Consider the following 22075-nt stretch of genomic DNA (forward strand, 5'->3'; position numbering starts at 1 on the left):
CAAAAAGAGCTGAGCTATAAAGTGTTCTTCACTGGAACTAATGACAAGATAATGATTGACTGATGACAGAACTTTCTTTGTCAAATGAAAAGATTTGTTTGTTCGTTTTTTTTTCTTTTGACAGTCTGCAGTTGAGAAAGCTCAATCTAATTGGCCCATCTGAGTGGGCTGACAAGGGAGGATTGTAACACGTATGTTCTTAATTTCTCAGGTTCTTTGTGGTCAAATAGAACACCTCTTCATGGTGTAATGGAAAGATTTCCAGTCCCAAAACATTTACATACTAACAGTTAATGCAATGTCTCTAAATGTCAGTTCCCTCATCTGTAAAATGGGGAAAATCTCTGTTTCACAGATACATAAAACCCTTAGCACATATAAACAGCTCCCAGTAAATAGTTCTGGTATAGGAGTTTTATAAATATTTAATGATATATGTCAAAATTCATGAGTGACATTGATGGTATATGTAGTAGAATCAATTGAGGAACTTTATAAAAAATATAAACACACACACATACACATATACATATCTATACACATACTTACATACACACACACAGATCTATATTCACTGTATCCATGCCAGAATTCTAAAATGATTCAACTAGTATAGGGCCTAACCATAAATACCATTTTTGAAGCTCTCTAGGAGATTCTAATACGCAACCAGAATTGAGAAACGCTGGACACAGGTTCTTAATCTGAGGTCCTTAGAACCCTTGATAGAAAACAGAAAATTCATGAACTTGGATGGAAAAAAAAAATTAGATCTTTATTTTCACTAGCCTTTCACTGAAATTTAGCACTTCCTCCATCATGAAGCAACAAACCAGTGTAACACTATCAATACCTATGACTTTGCACCAACAGAAACCAGAGAAAATCACATAGAGATGTAGAGTTGCTGCAGCTATCTCAGGGTATCAGTTGGAGTCACCATTATATCAAGACTGCAGTAGGTATTAGATCTGCCATTAGATTGTATTTTTAATGCCTTACTAAAGAGTAACATATTTTGCTACATCATATTTTTAAAAATATTTCAAGAATTTTATTTTAATATAATGGGAATCCTTTATTACCTTACGAATTTTGTTTTATGCATTGAAAAACATTCTAAAAAACTCTAAAAGAGGCTTTTAGGCTTCACCAGGGTGCTTATGGAGGCCATGGCACACACACAAGGTTAAGAACTCTGTATTTAGGGCTTCCCTGGTGGCGCAGTGGTTGAGAATCTGCCTGCTAATGCAGGGCACACGGGTTCGAGCCTTGGTCTGGGAGGATCCCACATGCCGCGGAGCAACTGGGCCCGTGAGCCACAACTGCTGAGCCTGCGCGTCTGGAGCCTGTGCTCCGCAACAAGAGAGGCCGCGATAGTGAGAGGCCCGCGCACCGCGATGAAGAGTGGACCCCGCTTGCCGCAACTTGAGAAAGCCCTCGCACAGAAACGAAGACCCAACACAGCCAAAACTAAATAAATAAATAAATAAATTTATTAAAAAAAAAAAAAAAAGAACTGTATTTAGAGGCTACTGGTCAGGAAAGCATCTTCAGAATGCTGACAGAGAGCAACTTCTTTGGAGTCATTTTGAACATAACGTGTGCAATGCCGATCTCTCAGTAATAAACTGAGAATGGGTTTCAGTAGAAATGAGGTGTATTATAATAGAAGTATATTTACATACCAATTGTTCTTCCCTTATTAATTTCTCTAACAAAGCCATCATTCCCTTTTCTATCTTCACCAGCTGATTCACTGATGAATCCCTATCTTTTGCCTAACTCTCACTTTAGCTGCCACAAATGATAGAAAATGCCAGTCTTCGCTTGCTAATTCAGTGCATTCAGACAAAATGCAGCATGTATTTCTTGGTAAAAAATTTTTGCAAGCCTAAAGTATATGACGTCTAAGGTTTTTGCAGTGAGAATTAAAGGAGTCACTTAAAATTGATTTCTGTAAGCCCTAATTACACAATACATTTCATAATAAGCATTGCAAAATCTCAGCTTAGGAAAGAAAAAAAAAAACCAAAACTCTTAGTAATAAACTGTCACTACAATGATCAGTGTGCCAAGTTTAATTCACAGGTAAATAAAAGGAAACCTTGAAAGCCAAGCAGAAATCTGGTATAAGTGTAGGCTTTGGTATAATTCTGTGACAGTTAAGAAACAAGCCTTTACAATATATTTCAGGGGGTCTTAATGTCTTTATATTCAACATGTTCTTCCAGCTGTCTCCTTTAGTTCACGGTCAACTGGTGCCTACTTTCTCTGGAAAGAAAGATACTGGCTGCTGATGTTAGCTGAACTATATGCTCCCCGGCACAATTCCTTTTTCAGAAAAGTTAGCCCTTGCTTAGAAGCTGCCATAATAGGTTGAATTATCTGATCCCCACCATTAAAGGTGGCAGCCACACACTCGAGAATGATGTGGGAAAACTCCAGTGAGAGTGATAATTAAACGTGGAAAAGGAAGGGTCACCTTCTTTCATTCAGCTCATTGGGTATGGCATCAGAGTAATTCCAAAACAGTGGGGGATATTCTACTCTCAGCATGGCAATATCTAGGTGCACACATATTATTTCTATGGGTTCAAATGGGAATGCCATTTTAATTGTATTTAAAATGTTATCTTTGATATGGGGAGTAAAAATGTTAGAAATTAATTCTAAGAACACAGAAAAAGAATAATGAATATAATCTAAATGGTGAAAGAATTAGAAACAAGAAAAGCTGCATTGTTTTCTCAGAAGAAAAAGTGTTATAGGAAAAGAAAATTATTTCCAGGGAAATTGAAAAGAACATTTAAATGTGTTCAAGTCTTTCTGCTTGACTGTAGGATCACAAAGCAAGGGTTTTGTCTCAACTTTCTTGTCTACTTACTGTCATTTCTTGGAGGCCATTATTATTACATCTTATTCCTCCTCAAGAGAGGGTAGAAAGTATCATGTGAGCTTAAGACAAGTTATTGGTAGGTGTTATTTTCCAGAGAAAGGGATTTTTTTCAGATACATTGGCTCATCTAAATACTATTGAAAGAATATTTCATACTGTTCTTATTTTGCATTAATATAAGTAACACTGAGCCTGAAATGATATTGCAATATTAGCAGGTGCACTAGTGAACACTATTACTAGACAGGAGCATGGATGCTAAAATCAAATTTCAAGTTCAAATTCTGGCTTCACCATATAATAGCTGTGAACCTTGGGCATGCTACTTAACTCTGTGTGCCTCAGTTCCTCATCTGTGAAATGGGGAAAATAATACTACCTATCTTATAAAGTTGTTGAAAAATTAAATGAGTGTTAAAATATATAAAGCATTTATAACCATAACTAGCACAGAGTGAATACTATGTAAGTGCTCACACTTATTACCATTTATTATTATTTTATTGAATGTTCAGTACCTAGCATAGTATTACTTAACACTGTAGATTGTTTAAAAATATATTAATTATTTCTATGGTTGCCCACTTTTTGTCCTTGTCATTCTGAGAAAAACTTCCCAAAACATGTGGATTCTTTAAAACACAAATAGTCCAACAAAATTGTTACTAGAGTTGATTATATAATGTGCAAAAGATAATTGCAACATCAAGCTCAGAAAGTGAAAAATTCCTGACCAGAAGCTATAGATTTCAGATGGCCTTTATAGTTCCCTTCACATCTGAAGGGTTGAATTGAGGAAGATAAATTGTATCTTATGTGATTATATTTTGTTTCAAGATAAGAGAGAATTTTGAAACAATTAGAGCCTTCTAAAACAGAAAAAGAAACTTGATGAGCTAGGTGATAGTGTGATAGCTAAAGTTCCTTCGTAAATTTCCTGATTTATCAGTTTGTGGGCAAACATCCACAAATTTCATTAGATTTTAAAATATTTATTATTAGAATACTTGAAGTGTTCTCATTTGTCTTTGAAATCTTTTCTACAATGCAAACATACATCACCCCAAACTTCAACCTCAATTCACCACCAGCTCACTGAGAGAGAGAGAAATGTGTGTGTGTGCATGTGTGTGTACGGTGAAGGGGGCTGGGGGGAGGAGGAGGAGAATGAATGAATGACATTAAAGACAACACTAACCAATTATTGAAGAGAAAATACTATCTGTGGACTAAAAAACTATAGGCAATATATAAAAATCCACAAAAAATGAAATATCATACATAAGCCTGATATTACTGTAATGTTTGTGTATAGTACTTTAGAAGAAAAAAAAACGTTTTATAAAAGACACTTGACTCATTCAGAATAAAGGTGTTAAAATTATTTGGTGAATTATTTCCCACTGAAAAAATCTAAACTATACAAGAAATTCTGCTTCTGCCTCAGCTTTATACTTAAAATGATTTACAGTCTGCAATTTCTTCCTAAGGTCATCACCTTCATAAATACTAGCCACATACAGTGAAAACCAACTCAATAAAATGAGTATTTCATTTCTCTTCCTCCTGCTTATGTAGATACTTCTTCCATCTACATGGCACCCATTTATAACAAAGCCTCACATTGTGCACATTTTTATGAGTTCTTGAGCATTTCTTTCTTTTTTATCTTTCTATGCATCAGCAAAGCAACTGGCAGATTCTTTAATAAAATATATTATACACATTAATATTTATAAGCCTATGAATTGGATGTTTAAATAAACATTCACCAACTTATGCCAATTCTTTTGTTTTAGACGTTAAATCACACTTACATTGTCTGGAAAGTCGGCTTTTAGTTCAGTGACACTTTGACACCAATATGCAGCCGTTTTTTCACTGATGAGCTCAATATTCAGGAAGGAGCTTTGTCCAGGGCCATACATGGGGCCAGAGGTGGTTCCCCGGATGATTCTGGGTGAAACATTTGTCACTATGTCCTGTTGAAAGAATAAAGATATTGGGTCTCCTTTCTACAAAGGAAAAACTGTTATCTTCATTCTATGCTCATTTCCATATGACAGTATTCTACTAAGTCCTGCCTCACATTTTTAATATATTTTAAATTACAGTTGAAAATAAACTACTATCAAATGAAAAAGTAAAATAAAATATTTGTTAGCTTTATTTAAATTACTTCCTATAATTGTAAGGTTAGCACAGTGGAAAAATATGTAAATTCATTTACACTGGTTTTGGGCATACACACTTTAATTTGTCTGCAATTAAATAATAAATAAAAACGCGATAAGTAAAATGTAAGAAAATCATTTCAGTCTATTTAATCCAAGCATCTCCAATGAGATTTTAACTCAAATAAGAGTTAATGTTTGTAAAGAAAAAAAACTTTTTTTCTAAAAAGTAATTTCAATATAAATCAGCTAAGGAGTACATATTAGCAAGACTGGCTCATCAAACTTTAACACACATTCTAACAAACTAACTAGGTTGACTTACCTATATTGTTCTAACTATAAATTCACATTCAATGAGAACTAATTTTTCCCAAGACTGAAATGAGGATATCAATAACTTCCTGATAACTATAAACAGTAAACAGTCAAATTAACTTGCTTGTTAAGTGTAATTAACAATCCATACTGCTTCTAAAGCTGTATTAACAAAGAAGAGTAACATTCTTACATTGCTAAAAACTAAAAAGAAACAAAGACAGAAAAATGTTTCTTTAGTCAGCTTCCAATTAAAATTAATTTTGAGTAAAGGTCATTTAGTTAAGGAGCTATCAGAACTATTCCTTTAAGTACCCCTCCTCACCATCTTGTCACTTTTAGTGAGATAACATGAACCCCCATTAGTATATAGCAATTAAGGTCAATTTACATATTTTAATTAAGAACCACCCCATATAAAACAATTAGCGTAATAGGCATACTAACTGGATTTCATAACATTTGGACGTTTTTCCAACTAGATAGACAGGAAACCTTAATTAGCATTAATTAGTGCTGATCTGCATATGTTTGATAAGGCATACCCTTGCCACAAAAGATTATTTATTCCTGAATCTGCCAAATGCTACAGTTGCAGAGGATAAAAGGACTTTTCTTCACATTGCATGTTAATTTCTGGCAATTTACATTCACTTTTACATACGAATTAGTATATTATAAAATAAATGTTATAAATGTTACAATAAGCCACCTTAAATACGTACATTTTTACTTATAGGAATCCTGCCAGTTAATGTTTTACTAATTAAGCCATTCTACTTTTATTGTAATCGTAGGAATACCACCAGCCTTACTTTGATTTGCTATTGTGAAACCATGCTACGCGATCTTAATGGGTAAAATGACAAGTAGAGTCACTCCAGGAAGCTCAAGCCTAGTGGGTCCAATTTCTATCTTGGCAAATGCTTAAATGCGTACCTGCAGGTGGTTTCTGTGCAGTTCACCCAGGTAGGTACTCTCATGCTGTCATGGTCTGAGAAAACAATTCTAGAAATGTTTCATTCAAATTAGGCTGATTTTCTCTTATGTTTCAATTTTCAAGAGCCATACATTTAAGCCTTGAGTTCCTCCTTTCCTCTGCTATCCCCTCTACTCTAAATTTTCTTCACCTAGATAAGTCCAATCTAGGTCACAGTTTGTACTCTGCACAGGAGAACTGGACCAAGGAGGTGAAGAGAGTCCATATTCAGTTTACCAAGTCATGTGCCCTGGCAATGGGTAGTTCCACAAATGAAAGGGCACCTATTTTAAATGACCATTTTGTAATTTATTGACTTGTGTTGAGGAGGAAGAAAACTTTCCTCTACCCTCCTAGGTTCTTCAGGCTGGTCTAAGAACTAAATTGACATGAGATAGATTAACAGGAGAAATGGAATTTAACTTCATATGTACAGGAATCCTACATACATGAGAGGGTCAGAGTCCCCACATACATGAGAGGTTCAGAGACAGAAAGGTTAAATGAAGTATAAATGCCATCCTGAGCTAAGGAAAGAGATAGGGATCTGGGGCTTCCAAGAACAGAAGGGTCATTATAGGACAATAAGAAGAGTAGATGTTTGGTAACTAGATGTTTGTCCTGTTGAATAGATGGAGACACCTAGGTAAATAACTCTTTTCAGGGAAAAATCCCAAATTTAAATTCTTCTAGGTACTTAAAGGAGGGGCAGTAGTTTCTCTTGACTGCCTTTATCTTGACTGCCTTTATCTCAAAGTAACCTTCATGCCAAAGTGACACATTTTGGGGATGCTAATTCTGAACCCCTACATTGGAAGAGGCACTTTCTGCTTATTCAACAAAACTGACTCGTGTGTTAGACTCCCTGCTCCTGCCCATTCTTCAGGTCTTAGCTTAGACTTCAGTCTATTTAGGAATCTTTTCTGATCTCTCCAGCACCATTAAGTCTTAATCTGCTCTGACTCACACCATCATAACAATAACAATGGTACCAAGAGTACCATTCCCCATTTGGTACTCTTTACATTCTGTATTGTGATTGTCTATATTCTTGTCAGTACTTTTCAGTAGAGTGTAAACTTTTGAAGAGAAGGAACTATATCTTGTTTACTATTACATGTCCAGCTTCTAGCCTGGCCTTTAGTAAGTGCTCATATAATGTATTTTTCTTTCTTTTTTTTTTTGTTTCAATTGAAGTACAGTTGATTTACAATGTTGTGTTAGTTTTGGGTGTAGAGCTAAGTGATTCAGATATACAAATATACATATACATATATATACATATACATATATATACACATATACATATATATACACACATACATATATATACACATATACATATATATATACACACACATATATATGTATATATACTTTTCCAGATTCTTTTCCATTATAGGTTATTGCAAGATACTGAATATACTTCCCTGGGCTATGCAGTAGGTCCTTGTTGTTTCAAATAATGTATTATGAAGGAACCTAAACTAGAACCCTAGGCACTAGAATAGGTCTTGTCCTCAGGCAGGAACTATAAGGTATTCGTTGCTGGCCTCATTCTGTTGCTGAACAAACAAATGGGTTTGGGCTTATAGTCAAATTTTAGGAACTCGTTCTTTGCTTAAATCCTTTCCTACTGGACCATTTACTTGCTTCCCCTGATCCCTCAGGGACCCCTTCTTTGAATACAGTCCCCCACCCCACACTATGGCTAGATCCCGATACCATCATGCAGTGATGCAGATTGCCCATTACTCCACTTCTCCCCATCCTAGCCTACTGCAGATCTTTGATGACAGAAAGCATATTTGAACTTGATCACCCTGTAGCTTCTAAGACCTTTTTGACTGTTGACCCTAAGTTGCTGGATTTATCTGATCTCTAGGATCCAAATAGAATGGCCCCATTCAGATATAAACCAACTCTTATGCTTTTCCAGTTCAAGTGGATAAGAATTCCTAACCTGGTCCATGGCCACCTAGGGGACTTCTTGGGTTAAGAGATTTCTTAGGTTAAAGTCCTGATAAGATGATTTCTTCCTATCAGGACCCTAACCAACTATAGTTGCCTCTTATATCTGTGCCCTAGGCTGTGCCCATATCTTCATAGAATGTGTAGATATTTTTTTAATATCATAAAATAAAAAAGACATGAGTGGAAGAATCACAGCTATACTGAATAAGGAAAATCACAATAGTCCAGGAATTTTAAGCCATATGCTATTTTACAGTATTCCTCCTAATAACAATTCGGCCAAGAACTCACAACAGCCAAAAGGGTCAATAAGATGACAACGTTTAATTGGAGGACAGTCAAGCAAATGCTTCTTTCTTCAAATGTCCTCCCTCAGTGATACCTTAAAACCTCAAATTCTTCCATTAGAGATTTTGTGTACTGTGAGTTGAATTTACTGTTAATGTTGGGATTGTTTTATTTTCCTCTTCTATAATCCAATGTTAAACTGTAAATATACTGTGGGAGGATTATCAATGATTTCTTTAACCAAGATCCAACAGCAAGTACAAGGCAAATCAAAGGGAAATTTTATCTATTGTATGACAGGGATTGTTTACTCATTTATGTTGATTTATGACAGGTAGTGCCTCTCTATACAGGTCAGTTTTCTCTCTCCTTAACTCAAGCAAAGAAAAAGATCCTTAATAACGGCCCAGATTACAGCCACCTAATTGTGTAGAACTTGTCAACTATCCATGAGTCAACTGTTACCATCACAGCAATTAAAAAATTCAGCATATTCCAAATTCAACTAAAGTGCCAAAATTCCAATATGGTCATCCAGTGATAAATCAATAATATAAATTTTATTCTAGGTTTTGTTTCCCAAATTCAGTCATATTTACCACTACTTTGTCAAAAATCTTCTCCACTGACTTGAGACTTAGACTTTTTAAATTAAGTGAAAGATGAATGAAAACTTGGATACAACAAATTATCCTTGGTTATCTGATTAAAGTTAGAGCTTCAATAATTGGGCAATAACTTACTAAAGCATTTGACCTGGGAATACTAGAATCTGAGTATGATTTTACAAGATGATATTTTGCTTTAATATTTAACAGCAAAATCATATGAGCATTGCTTAAGGGAGTTAATATAACAAAATAAACATATTCAAGAATAGTTAGAACAGATAAGAGTTTATTCTCTATAACAAAGAAGATGAATTACCATAGTTCTAGTGTTCAGTACATTAGCAATATTCAGACTTTTTAAAAAATTGATGTTTATTTATAAGAAATCATTAGGTGATATCACTGCTTCATGTGATTTTGTAATTACCATTATAAAATGGAGTGCTAGTGACCTCTTAACATTTGAAGTGATGATAGTGACTTTTCAGCACTAGTAAAGAGATTGAAATGGTAAATAGGCTGATTATATTTGTTTGTTTAAGTTCATTTACTTGACCTCTCTTATCCTAAAAAAACAAAAAACCATGCTGTTTCCATGGTTACTTCTGGAGTAAGATAGTCACAATGGGCTCAATGAATAGGAAAAGGAAACTTTGCAGAGATGACTTGGTAAAAAACTAGGAAAAGAATTGGGGTCTAAAAATGGTAGTTGAAAATGAAAAATAAAATTTGCACAGTGAACCACAGCTACTATACTACAACGGATGAATTTTAAAAATATGTTGTTGAGTGAAAAGAGCAAGATGTAAAAAAATATAGAATATGATACCTAAAACATACTTCTGTGATGAAATTAAAAATAAGTAAGAGAATAATTTAAAACAATTACTTTTGTTACTTTTTGGAGTAGGTAGATGCTGGGGGAGAAATTGGAGATGGAGGAGCAACAAAGGCTTTCTAAAAGTATTAGTGATATGCAATTTCAAAGAAGCTTTATTCCTGAACTGTAGAAACACATGGTAGAATGAGAAATCTGTTTAATGAGCTTTGTGCTAGCATAGTGAATACTGTTATAAGCTATCGCTAAAGGTTTGTTGGTTTACCTGAAAACCTGCAACTTAAATCTTAGGGATATTTGTTCCTTTTTAATTTCCAAGATTCTGCTGTGAATTGGTTGTTTTTTATCCAAAAAAATCTTTTAATTATTTGGTTTTAATAACTAGAATTTCAAAAATGTAATGCACTGCAGGAAAAATCATCCTCTAAAAGATAGCATCTTCTATATAAGTGGGATTTAAGTATTCATTATTCCATAAAAGAGTAGACTCACTTTACAGATAAATCTAACAAATATCCTGTTACATAATATGATTCCATCATTATAAATCTGGCATACTGTTACCCTGGTAATAGCAAAAAGTAAAATAAAATTCAACAGTGGCCCAGTTTCTAGTGCAACTCCACTGTTATGAAAGAACCCACTAACATTTTATTTTCTTCATGAACTAAGTATATTAATATTTGATTACTCCCTAAAATAAACTTTATAATGGTCAGAATAATTTCCACTTGGTTGTTTTGGAGGGGTGACATGGGTAGGATGAGAATTTGTTCTTAATACATAAATTTTCCATCTTAGTATCTTATACAATGATAGCACTCAAAAACCTAAATTAGTGACAAAATTTACCCATTTGTCATCAGGAACTTTAAATCTGTCTATCCATATGGAAAACACTGTAAATAAGATTAACAATGTTATCCTACAAATACAAAATAATTTATCAGAGAAACAGTGGTGTTGAAAATGCAGAAACAATAATAATTTAGATTTGTATAGCACAGATCTTTCACATAGATCATCTATTTGATCTTCACAACTCTGTCATCATGCAGTTAATGCTACAACCAGGTCTTAGAGAAATTAAAGTGACTTGTCCACTGTTGCACAGCTCTAATGAGCATTAGAGATGAGACTAGAATCTAGATGTATTTATGTGATATGAGTAATAAAATTATTAGTGATTTAACATTTGATGTATATGATAATAATTAGGACTAATTTTAGTTGCAAGAAAAATAAATCAACTTGAACAACTTAAATTTTAAAAGTGGGATGTGGCATATGAGCTTTAAGGAAAAGAAATATATTACATAATGCCAGAATGTTAGGAATGTTCCTCTGTCTCTTTTCTCTGCTTCTATTTGCATATCGCTTCATTCTTTTCTCTTTCTACAGAGGGCGTCCTCTGTTTCAGTTCTTATGATAGAACACAGGTCTGTGACAGGTCCCAAGTTACAAGATGTATAGTCTCTCCCCAAAACTTGTAATCTCTCAGGCCCACCAACTCCTGTGGCGGAGACTCTGACACGCATAACTTGGGTTTGATAGTCACCGTTTGTCTAATTAACTGTATCTAGCAGGGTAGAATTAATCAGGATTCACACAGATGCTCATGTAAACAAAGATGTAGTAACTGAGAGCTGAACAAGTAGTCTTATTAAACAAGTCTTCTACCCAGGACTAGTCTATGCAGGTTCACCTTAGCAAGAAGAAATTACGATATGGGCATTCATAAAGTGTCATTAATTTGGAAAATGGCTGCAAAAAGACAAAATCATTATCATTTAGTGAAATTAAACTTTCCATAGTCTTGAACCAAACTTGATAATCCATTTCTTATTCCTGTGGCCCCAAACTTTGCAAGATCAAAGTCCTAAGAACCCTTTGAAACCTTCTCATGTTTTAGAACACATTGGGAATTCTGTATTTCCAGTGTGCTGGTGTGCTGATGACTGTCAACACAAATGGCCTGGGGTGCACTTAATCTCAATCTTGGGCTGGACAGAACTGACTGATAGCTACCCTCTGTAAGGAAGGTAAGAGAGTGGAAGGAGCAAGAGGAAAAACATACAAACAACAGCACATTGTGCAGTAGAATAATTAGGGAAACAATTTAGAACCTGTTTAGGCTTAAAAAGGAAATGATGAACAGAAACTAAATATACTGAATGTCTATGTCAAGGAAGGAATTTTACTCACATGCCCTTAGTGCACACCTGGGGCCAAATGTCTTCCTCCTCTTGGATAGTGTCAGACATCTAGAAGATTGGGTTTCTCACACTGCACAAATATGGAGATTTAATTTTTGAATTTTATTCATGTCTGACTGGTAAAATTCTGGGTCACAGATTTGTAGCCTTTTGTCTTTCCTCTTGCCCCTTTTCAAGGAGTTTATAACTTTGCAAACAGGCCACTAAAAAGTAATTTGATTTGCTCTTTGACTTTTTCATCTATCAAAATGGCTTCACTATATCACAGAGAGGCTGTAGGATATTACATGACATAATAGAGCACATGGCTGACATGTGGTATTTGATAAATAAATATTTATTCATTCATCAATTCACCAACTTTAGAGACAAAGTAGAAGTTGTGAAAGTTCAGGCAACTGTGCATGGGCTGAAGCTGGGCACTCAACAGGAAATTAGGATGGGAAGATTGCATACAGTTAGGTCAAATTAGAGAGTCTTGAATGACTGTTTTAAAGAGTTCAAACTTCTTTCACAGGCTTTGAGAATCCATTGTGTTCTGTCTCTTATTCAAGTTATTAATACCAATAGCTCACAGCAGCTGTGCATTCACAGAGATAAGTCTTACAAGAAACAGATGAAGAGGTTTTTCAGTGCTGATATCAGATGGATTAGAACGTGATTAATCAGCAGACAGACTGATTAAATTATTGGGTTCACTGTTCAGATAAGAGGTTTTGGATATACTCTGCCAAACTGTAATTAACTTAGAAATTTCTGCTGGCCTGCTCATAAGATGATCATGTGATATGCTTTGAAGAAATCTTTTAGGGCCCAAAACAGCAGCTGTGAAGGTATAAGCATGAGTCACTTCTAATAATTATTAAACATCTTCAAGTATTAGGGCAGGATTTTCATTGAAAATGATAAATATTAAAAAAAAAAAAACTTTACTTTTTATAAAACTTGTATAAATGCTGTGGTCTTACTTGAGAAGCCACTGTAAATGAAATGGCTATTATTTAAGGAAGGGGACATCTAAAAGAATCAGACAGGAGTTCTCCATTTTTGCATTATGATTAATAAGATATTGAGAGAAAGCCCTCACAATATAGTGCATTTAAAAATACCTGACAGGATATGAAAAAGCAAAAGCAAAAGATGCACAACTGTACCTGTGTCAAAATAAGGAAATTTCTCAGAGATCAGAAATGACAACCAAGCAGAGATCCACAAGGCAAACCTTTTGTAGGGTGATATTTGCCCTCAAGGTTTCTGCCAGTCCCAGGTGGCCTACAGCCTGAGTTCTAATGGCTTAGAAACATCTGACAGAGCCACATAGTCAGGGTACAAGCATGGTGGTCATGTGACAAGAAGCCTCCAAATAATGGTAGCACCAACAAAAAGTTATGCTCTCATTTTCTGAGCTAAAGAATAACTATAGAGTAATGATGGGGTATGTGTCCATTTGAGCCTAAATATTGGATGAGAAAGAAAATATCTCTCCTAAGAATACAAACTTGTGTGGGCCCCAAAACCACAAGTTGAAAATTTGGTTTAAAAGGGGCTTCCCTGGTGGCGCAGTGGTTGGGAGTCTGCCTACCAATGCAGGGGACATGGGTTCGAGCCCTGGTCTGGGAAGATCCCACATGCCCTGGAGCAACTAAGCCCGTGAGCCACAACTACTGAGCCTGCGCGTCTGGAGCCTGTGCTCCACAACGGGAAAGGCCGTGACAGTGAGAGGCTCGCGCACCGCGATGAAGAGTGGCCCCTGCTCGCCACAACTGGAGAAAGCCCTCGCACAGAAACGAAGACCCAACACAGCCAAAAATAAATAAATAAATAAATTTATTTAAAAAAAAAAAAAAAAAGGCTCTTGGCCATAGTGTCTTCAGATAATAAGTAGAAGCAGTATCAAAATCTCTCTGGAGGAAATTTTACCCCAGGGATGTGAGTTCACAATAGATTTCTACTAATCAAATGAGGGGAAAAAAGGCATCATAAATTAAAGTCAGTAGGAAGAAAAAGCTATAAAATCAAATCTACAAAACAAAGCAAAACAAAAATCCCCCACAGATACTGAGATTTTCAAATATGGAATGTAAAAGTTTAGTATGTTTGAAAAATAAAAGAGAGGCTTGAATGTATAATCAAAGAATAAGAAATTCAAAACTTACCATAAAAATTTAAAATATAAAAAAAAGAATTTCTAGAAATAAAAAAGTAATAATTGGGATAAAAAAGAACCTTAATAGTTTGGGGTAAATAAGAGATTAGACATAGATGAAGAGAAGTAGTCAATTTGATGATATATCTGGGAAAATTACCTGAAAGGTAGCACAAACAAATGAGATGGAGGTAAAGAGACATGAAACACAGATTGAGAATTAAAGGAGAAATCTAACTGGAGTTCACAAGAAGATAATGGGGACAATCAGAAGAGAAAATATTTCAATAAATATTGTCAGAGATTTAATAGAATTAATGAAAGATGTCAGTCTTCAGATCCAGGGACACCAAAAATCTCAAGGAAAACACATTAGATCAATGGAAAAGAATAGAGAGCCCAGAAATAAACCCACACTTACATGGTGAATTAATATTCAACAAAGAAGGCAAGAATATACAATGGGGAAAAGATAGTCCCTTCAATAAATGATGTTGGGAAAACTGAACAACTACATGCAAAATAGTGACACTAGACTTACTATCTTATACCATATAAAAAACAGACTCAAAATGGATTAAGACTTAAATAAGATCTGAAACTATTAAACTTCTAGAAGAAAACATATGCAGTAAGCTCTTTGACACTGGTCTTAGCAATATTTTTCTGGATCTGTCTCCTCAGGGAAGGGCAACAAAAGTAAAAATAAGCAGATGGGACTACATCAAACTAAAAAGTTTTGCACAGATGAAAGAAACCATCAAGAAAACAAAAAGCAGCCTACTGAATGGGAGAAGATATTTGCAAATGACCCGTCCAATAAGGGATTAATATCCAAAATACATAAAGAACTCATACAATTCAATTACAAAAAACAAACCTGATTAAAAAATGGGCAGAGGACCTGAATAGACACTTTCCAAAGAAGGTGTACGGATGGCCAACAGACACATGAAAAGATGCTCAACATCACTAATCATCAGAGAAATGCAAATCAAATGACAATGGCATATCACCCCATACCTGTCAGAATGGCTATTATCAGAAAGACAATAATAACAAGCATTGTTGAAGATGTGAAGAAAAGGGAACGCTCATGCACTGTTGGTGGGAATGTAGATTGGTACAACCACAATGGAAAACAATATATAAGTTCCTCATAAAATTAAAAATAGAACTATCATATGACCCAGCAATTTCTGGATATTTAACCAAAGAAAACAAAAACACTAATTCAAAAAGATATATGTACCCCAATGTTCACTGCAGCTTTATTTACAATAGCAAAGTTATGGAAGCAACCTAAGTATCCACTGATGGAGGAATAGATAAAGAAGACATGACGTGTATATACAATGAAATATTACTCAGCCATAAAGAAGAATGAATTTGCCATTTGCAACAAGATGGATGCACCTAGAGGGCACTATACTAAGTGAAATATCATACAGAGAAAGAGAAATACTGCATGATTTCACTTACTTGTCAAATCTAAAAAACAACAAACAACACAAAAGAAATAGACTCACAGATACAGAGAACAGACTGGTGGTTGCCAGAGGCAAGGGGTATAGGGAGATGGGCAAAATAGGGGAAGGGGATTAAGAGGTACAAACTTACAGTCATAAAATAGACAAGACACAGATACGTAATGTACAGCATAGGGGATATAGTCAATAACATAACTTTGTATGGTGACATATGGTAACTAGATTTATCATGATGATCATTCCATAATGTATAAAAATATTGAATCAGTACATGGTACACCTGAAACTAATATAATATTGTAGGTTAATTTTACTTCATAAATAAATAAATAAAATTAGTACCTTGTAGTAAATAAAGCACTAAAAGCAAAGAGAAGACTTAAAAAGGAACCAAAGTTAAAAAGACTACCTATAAGGAAAAGCAGATTGATAGTGCACTTCTTGACAGTGCCAGTGGAAGTCAGAAAAGAGTAATCTATTTTCTATAAAGAAGAAATGTTGACTGAGAATAACTGTATACCTTCAAAATTATAACTCAAGAATGAGGATAGGGACTTCCCTGGTGGCGCAGTGGTTGAGAATCTGCCTGCCAATGCAGGGGACATGGTTCGATCCCTGTCCGGGAAGATCCCACATGCCGCGAAGCAACTAAGCCCGTGCGCCACAACTACTGAGCCTGCACTCTAGAGCCCATGAGCCACAACTACTGAGCCCGCGCACCACAACTACTGAAGACCATGTGCCCTAGAGCCCATGTACCACAACTACTGAGCTCATGTGCCACAACTACTGAAGCCCACGCACTGTAGGGCCCACGTGCCACAACTACTGTGCCCGCATGCTGCAACTACTGAAGCCTGCGTGCCTAGAGCCCGTGATCTGCAACAAGAGAAGCCACCGCGATAAGTCCAAATTATAAATAAATAAATATATAAATAAATAAAACATTAAAAAAAAGAATGAGGATAAAATAAAGACTTTTCAAATAAAAGGAATGATGAGCAAATAGTATATGGCAGTGACAATGAATGAACTAATGCTAATTCAACTAAAATAAATGCGAAAACCAGAAGATTAAACAATAAGTGAAAAGCATAAGAATATAAACTGTGTGATCATACTTATATAAAGTATTAAAACAGGCAAAACTAAATATACTATTTAGGGATTCATATGTGGCAAAACATAAACAAAAGCAAGAAAGTGATTATCCCCAAATCTAAGTTATTACCTCTAGAGGAAAGAGAAAGGAATGCAACTGAGGAGGGGTGCATAGAGTCAAAGGTACAGAAATGTCTTATATTCTACATCTTAATTTGTGAAATGAGAAATAATAAACGCATTTTATTATTACTTAAACTATATATCTAAATTACACATACTTTTTTGGTATGCATGCTACGTTTCATGGTTTTAAAAAAAGTAAAACAAAAAGAAACAAAAAAAATATCAAGCAGGAAATAGAAAAAATGATAGGATGCAGACCTGATGGTGGAAGTATTCTAGAGTAAGTCATCTAAAACTCTAAGATTGGTGTGTTCTTCCTCAACCTTAACACCTCTGTTGATATAGAGCCCTGTATGATATTTTAGAGAATACTGGTTCTAGTGTCCCTCTAAGAAAATAATGAGGTTGTATGACATGATCCCTACCATCACTTTCTGCCACCACTGATTAGGATAGCAAAAAGTCATTTATCCATAAAACTATAAAACATTCAACATGCAAATCTTTCAGATTAGAAATGTTACTATCTGAACGTTTTCCATCCATGACACAAATTTATGATTTTGGGATAATCTCAAACTCATTATTAAAACCACTTTAGGTAACACACACACATGCTGTGGCTATCTTAGGGAATCCTCCCCACCAATATTCTACTGACTAAAATAAGAAGACACAATATGAGGGAGAAAAAAGAAGTTTGTTTCTGCCAAGAATCTGTGAAACCAATCAGCTAACAAAAGATCATTCATCTGAGAAAATATACAGTCAAACTCCCCTAAATGTAAGTTAAGCAGCCATGAGATTTAATAATTGAAATAATAAAGTTTAAAGTCTATTTTTTCATAATTATTACACCCCAACTCAATAACATTCTTTCATATATTAGGCCATAAAGATGCTTGCATTATAATTACAAAACACCATTTAAAAAAATGTATTATGTCCTACAGCACTTAGCCTTGACAAACAATTACTGGATATCACATTCAATTGAATACAAAAAGCAATCTTTATCACAGGTTAAAATTAGCCTTGGAACAATAAATGCTTTCACAGCTATTATAAACTCCAAACTGCTTTGAAGGACATTTGAAAAACTTCCTGTCTGTGTCCTCTAGTTTTTTCAAGTTGTTTTTTTTTTTTTTTTTTTTAGTTTCATAAGGAATAATCATTCATGTTACACTTAAAAGGTGGTCGATACGGCTTCATAGGGAAAGGCTTTACAAATTAGAATAAAACAAGAACAAATAACCAAGCAAACAAAGAAACTGAGAATTCTGAACTTCAGAATGTGTTATTCATAGTAGCACTCTATTTTAATTATCAGGACCACTTTTTAGGCATTATTGTAAGAAAGAAAATTGAATGGCAAAGTCTTTGCTTTGATGGGTTTCAGGCCATGCTACCCCAATATATGGCACGTTGGCGTATTTAACACCTTAAGCTGAAGAAATTGTTTAAAATGGCAGAAGCAGAAAGGTCATGCTGACCTCATTCCTCTCACCCTTTTCTCCTGAAACACGTTATACAACTTTCATGTGAAAAGTACCCTTCTTGTACCTGGAGGAGGGAGACATTCTTATACCAGAGACGGGGAATTGGGGGTCAAGAAATCTGTACAAACAAACCTTGTTAAACTCATCCTTAACTTCCTAGTTATTTCTTCACCACTTACTACCCCCTAGTCCAAACTGCTTTGTCTTGTCCATTCTTCACAAATTTATTGTTTCTTTGTCTAAAAGGTATTAAAGCTTCCTGCTCTGGTCACTTCTTTGGGTCTTCATTGTCTTGTGAAGTATTCTGTGTACATGTAAAAACTCAACAAAATGTGTATGCTTTTTGTCTCTTAATCTGTCTTTGTCAGTTTAACTTTTAGAATCCAGCCAGGGACCCTACGAGGGTCCAGGAAAACTTTTTCTTCCCCTAGAAATGGATTTGTCAGTTGGTTCAAACCCAGTATTCTGAGATAATATACTTTCTTGTCCACTCATCCTTCAGAAGACAGCATGAACTGTAGAATTTCACCATTTAAATTACTTAATGAATTACTTTAATCATAATAGTTATTAATTCTGAAAATGGTATAATCAAAATCATAACAGCAAAGTGGTGGGCAGATGCAAATGCTGGATATAACCACAAAATATTCTTACAGGTTGACCTAAAAATAAACTGATTCCTGGTAGAGATGTTACAATCAAAATCTTCCATCACTTTGACTAAAATACTAATTTGAGAGTCTACCACTAGCTTGCTGAAGTAGCCTTAGAGATCATTAGATGGTTAGAGGGAACAATCCAGTGCTCAGTTTTCCTTTGGGCTGTAATCATGTTCTGACTTTAAGTATATTCAAAATTAATTAATTAAACAACTATAATAATAACAATGAATATATTTTAAGTAGCAATTAATTCAGTCACTTAAATGCTTGTCCAAGTGCCAAGACTGGTAAAAGCCCCTCCAAACGATACCTCATATTTGTATAGTGCTCTACAATATCTTCTGTGCTTTCACATATACAATAAAATTTAATGCTTTTAAATGTCCTATGAAATGAAACATTTCCCAAGGGTGCTTGCTGGGATATTTGGGTATGGATGGGAAGTTCTTTGACCATACCACCTTGGGAAAACATCAAAGTTATAGCTCCTCTTGGTGATTCACAATGCACCCTAAGCATATGAAAGGCCGTAAGATATCCAGTACTAAACCTATCTGTCAACCTTTCCATAATCCATTATCTCACAAACCCACAGGACTCTGAAACTTTTTCTCACATATTGCCAATTAATATCCTGCATACTTTAATATTTTACAGAAAACAGATTATGATATACATATATGGCAGTGGTCTTTAAAATTTTTTATCTTGTACACATCAATAAGAGCAAACATTTGACCAGTCATCTCCAAATAAATAATTTGCAAAAATAAAATACTTTCCTACTTTCTTACAATATGCCAACGCTTCAGGGATGTTTGAACTCACAGTGAACAGGAGGGCACTGAAAAATATCTCTCTGGAGTACAGAAAGAAGAAAAACCTGTCCAGAGAGAAAGCTTAAAATCTTACAAAGGACAGGAAGATTGTCCAGAGCAGAGGTCGGTAAACTTCTGTTGTAAAGAGCCAGGTAATAAATATTTTAGGCTTTGCGGGCAATGTGATCTCTGTCACAACTACTCAATTCTGCCATTGTCACATGAAAGCAGTCATAGACAAAATGTAATGACAAAGCAACCTGTGTTCTGATGAAAATATATTTATGGACACTGAATTTCATTTCTTACTGCTACTTACATACATTTCATATAATTTTCACTACTTACAATATTATTCTTCCTTTGATTTCCCCCCCCCCCCACCCAAACATTTAAAAATGTAAAAAATCATTCTCAGTTCATGGGCTGTATAAAAACAGGCAGAAGGCCAGATTTGGCCAGTGGGCCATAGTTTCCAGACCCCTTGTCCAAAGTGTAAAGGGTCAGATTGAAGAGCAAAGCAAAGGATGGGGATGAGGGAAAGCACCATTTTGATTTTCCTACAAAGCTTTACAGGGTGAAACACAAATAATTAGATAAAGATGATTCTGTTTCTTAAGGTTTAGTAGGCTTAAGACATTTAAGCTGCTTGACAGTAAGCAGCAATACGAAATACACCTGGTCAATATATAACTGATTCCAAAATATAAATGTGTAGAGGAATACTTTCCAAAATATTTTTTAAAATGATGGCCACTTTGACAAGTTTTCAGGAAACTCCAAGATTAGTCAGAGCTGGCGCCATGGTCCTGATGGCCCTCTGTGGAGAGTCAGCACCAATGTTTACTAGTTGCACTTGTCCTTGCAAAAATGATACAAAGGAACGGCCTTTTAATATATCAACCTCAGTAGGAACAAAATGCACTGCTAACATCTGTAATGTTTCATAGCACTACATATAATTATTTTCAAATTTAGGTGAGGGTTACACAAACATCATAGATCTCCAGAAGTCTTTTATCTGATATATGTAAACATAATAAAACCTCATGGTTCTGATTACCAAAGGCTAAAGAATGAGTAATTTATACACTGCAGGCCTACAGATGTACAACTTGTGTGATAAAATAGCCCTCAGGGGAAGCTCCAATTGCAAAGACAAAGGACACAAATAAAATGCCATTATCTCCTCACAAACTTTTTTGGTTGTGGTTGATTTTTTTAAAAATAGTATTATTATTTCTGATTTTCCGGTAGCAAAAATAAAACAGTAGTTACAGGCAACACAGTTTAATACTAGTTGTAAACAAGAGAATGTTGAATTTCATTCATTAGCATATTGATAAGTTTCTGTTTCTATAACGAAATTAAGTTCTATTAACAGTTCACAACTTAGACTGTAGATACTAACCACAGCACCATATAACAATCTTATAATTGGATTGCAATGTCTTGGATCAATTTTGTAATGGGAGTAATTTCAAAATAATCTTATTTCTTTTTTGAAATGGTTACAAATCTAATATATAGAGAAATGTGGAAGATCCCAAGTACCTGAACCACAGCAAGTAAGGTATCTGATTGTTCCCTTAGATAAGATGAAGGATATGAGCTAGGAAAAAAAAAAAAAACTTAAATATTTGCTTATTCACATGGAAAAGGATTTCTAATATTGAACAAAAGGGCTCCACTTTCAGCCAAGTCATGATCATCATTTTTATAAATAACTGATGGCAGCCATATAAAGACCTGAATACAGATATAGAGAGATCATATTTATTAAATGTGCTGATGGTATTGAGGGGAATTAGAAGAAATTACTCCAACGGACTAAGAGACCAGACTAAGAGACACAGGTCAATACTGATTACCATAAACCTACTGCACCCATTCCCCTGGCATTTTCAGAGGCTTTTTTTTTTTTTTTTTTTTT

General features: G+C 34.8%; 1 protein-coding gene across 2 annotated transcripts in view; it reads right to left on the reverse strand.

The window, feature by feature from the left end:
* Positions 1-22075, reverse strand: part of DPYD (dihydropyrimidine dehydrogenase) — an 809798-nt gene that overhangs the window by 325787 nt on the left and 461936 nt on the right. For both annotated transcript variants that reach the window (XM_059926787.1, XM_059926794.1), the window contains exon 14: positions 4717-4881. In XM_059926787.1, coding sequence (XP_059782770.1) covers positions 4717-4881 — 165 coding nt within the window. The remainder of the gene's footprint in view (positions 1-4716; positions 4882-22075) is intronic.

The sequence above is a fragment of the Balaenoptera ricei genome, chromosome 1 (assembly GCF_028023285.1).
Source record: "Balaenoptera ricei isolate mBalRic1 chromosome 1, mBalRic1.hap2, whole genome shotgun sequence".
In the NCBI taxonomy this organism is placed as follows: Eukaryota; Metazoa; Chordata; class Mammalia; order Artiodactyla; family Balaenopteridae; genus Balaenoptera; species Balaenoptera ricei.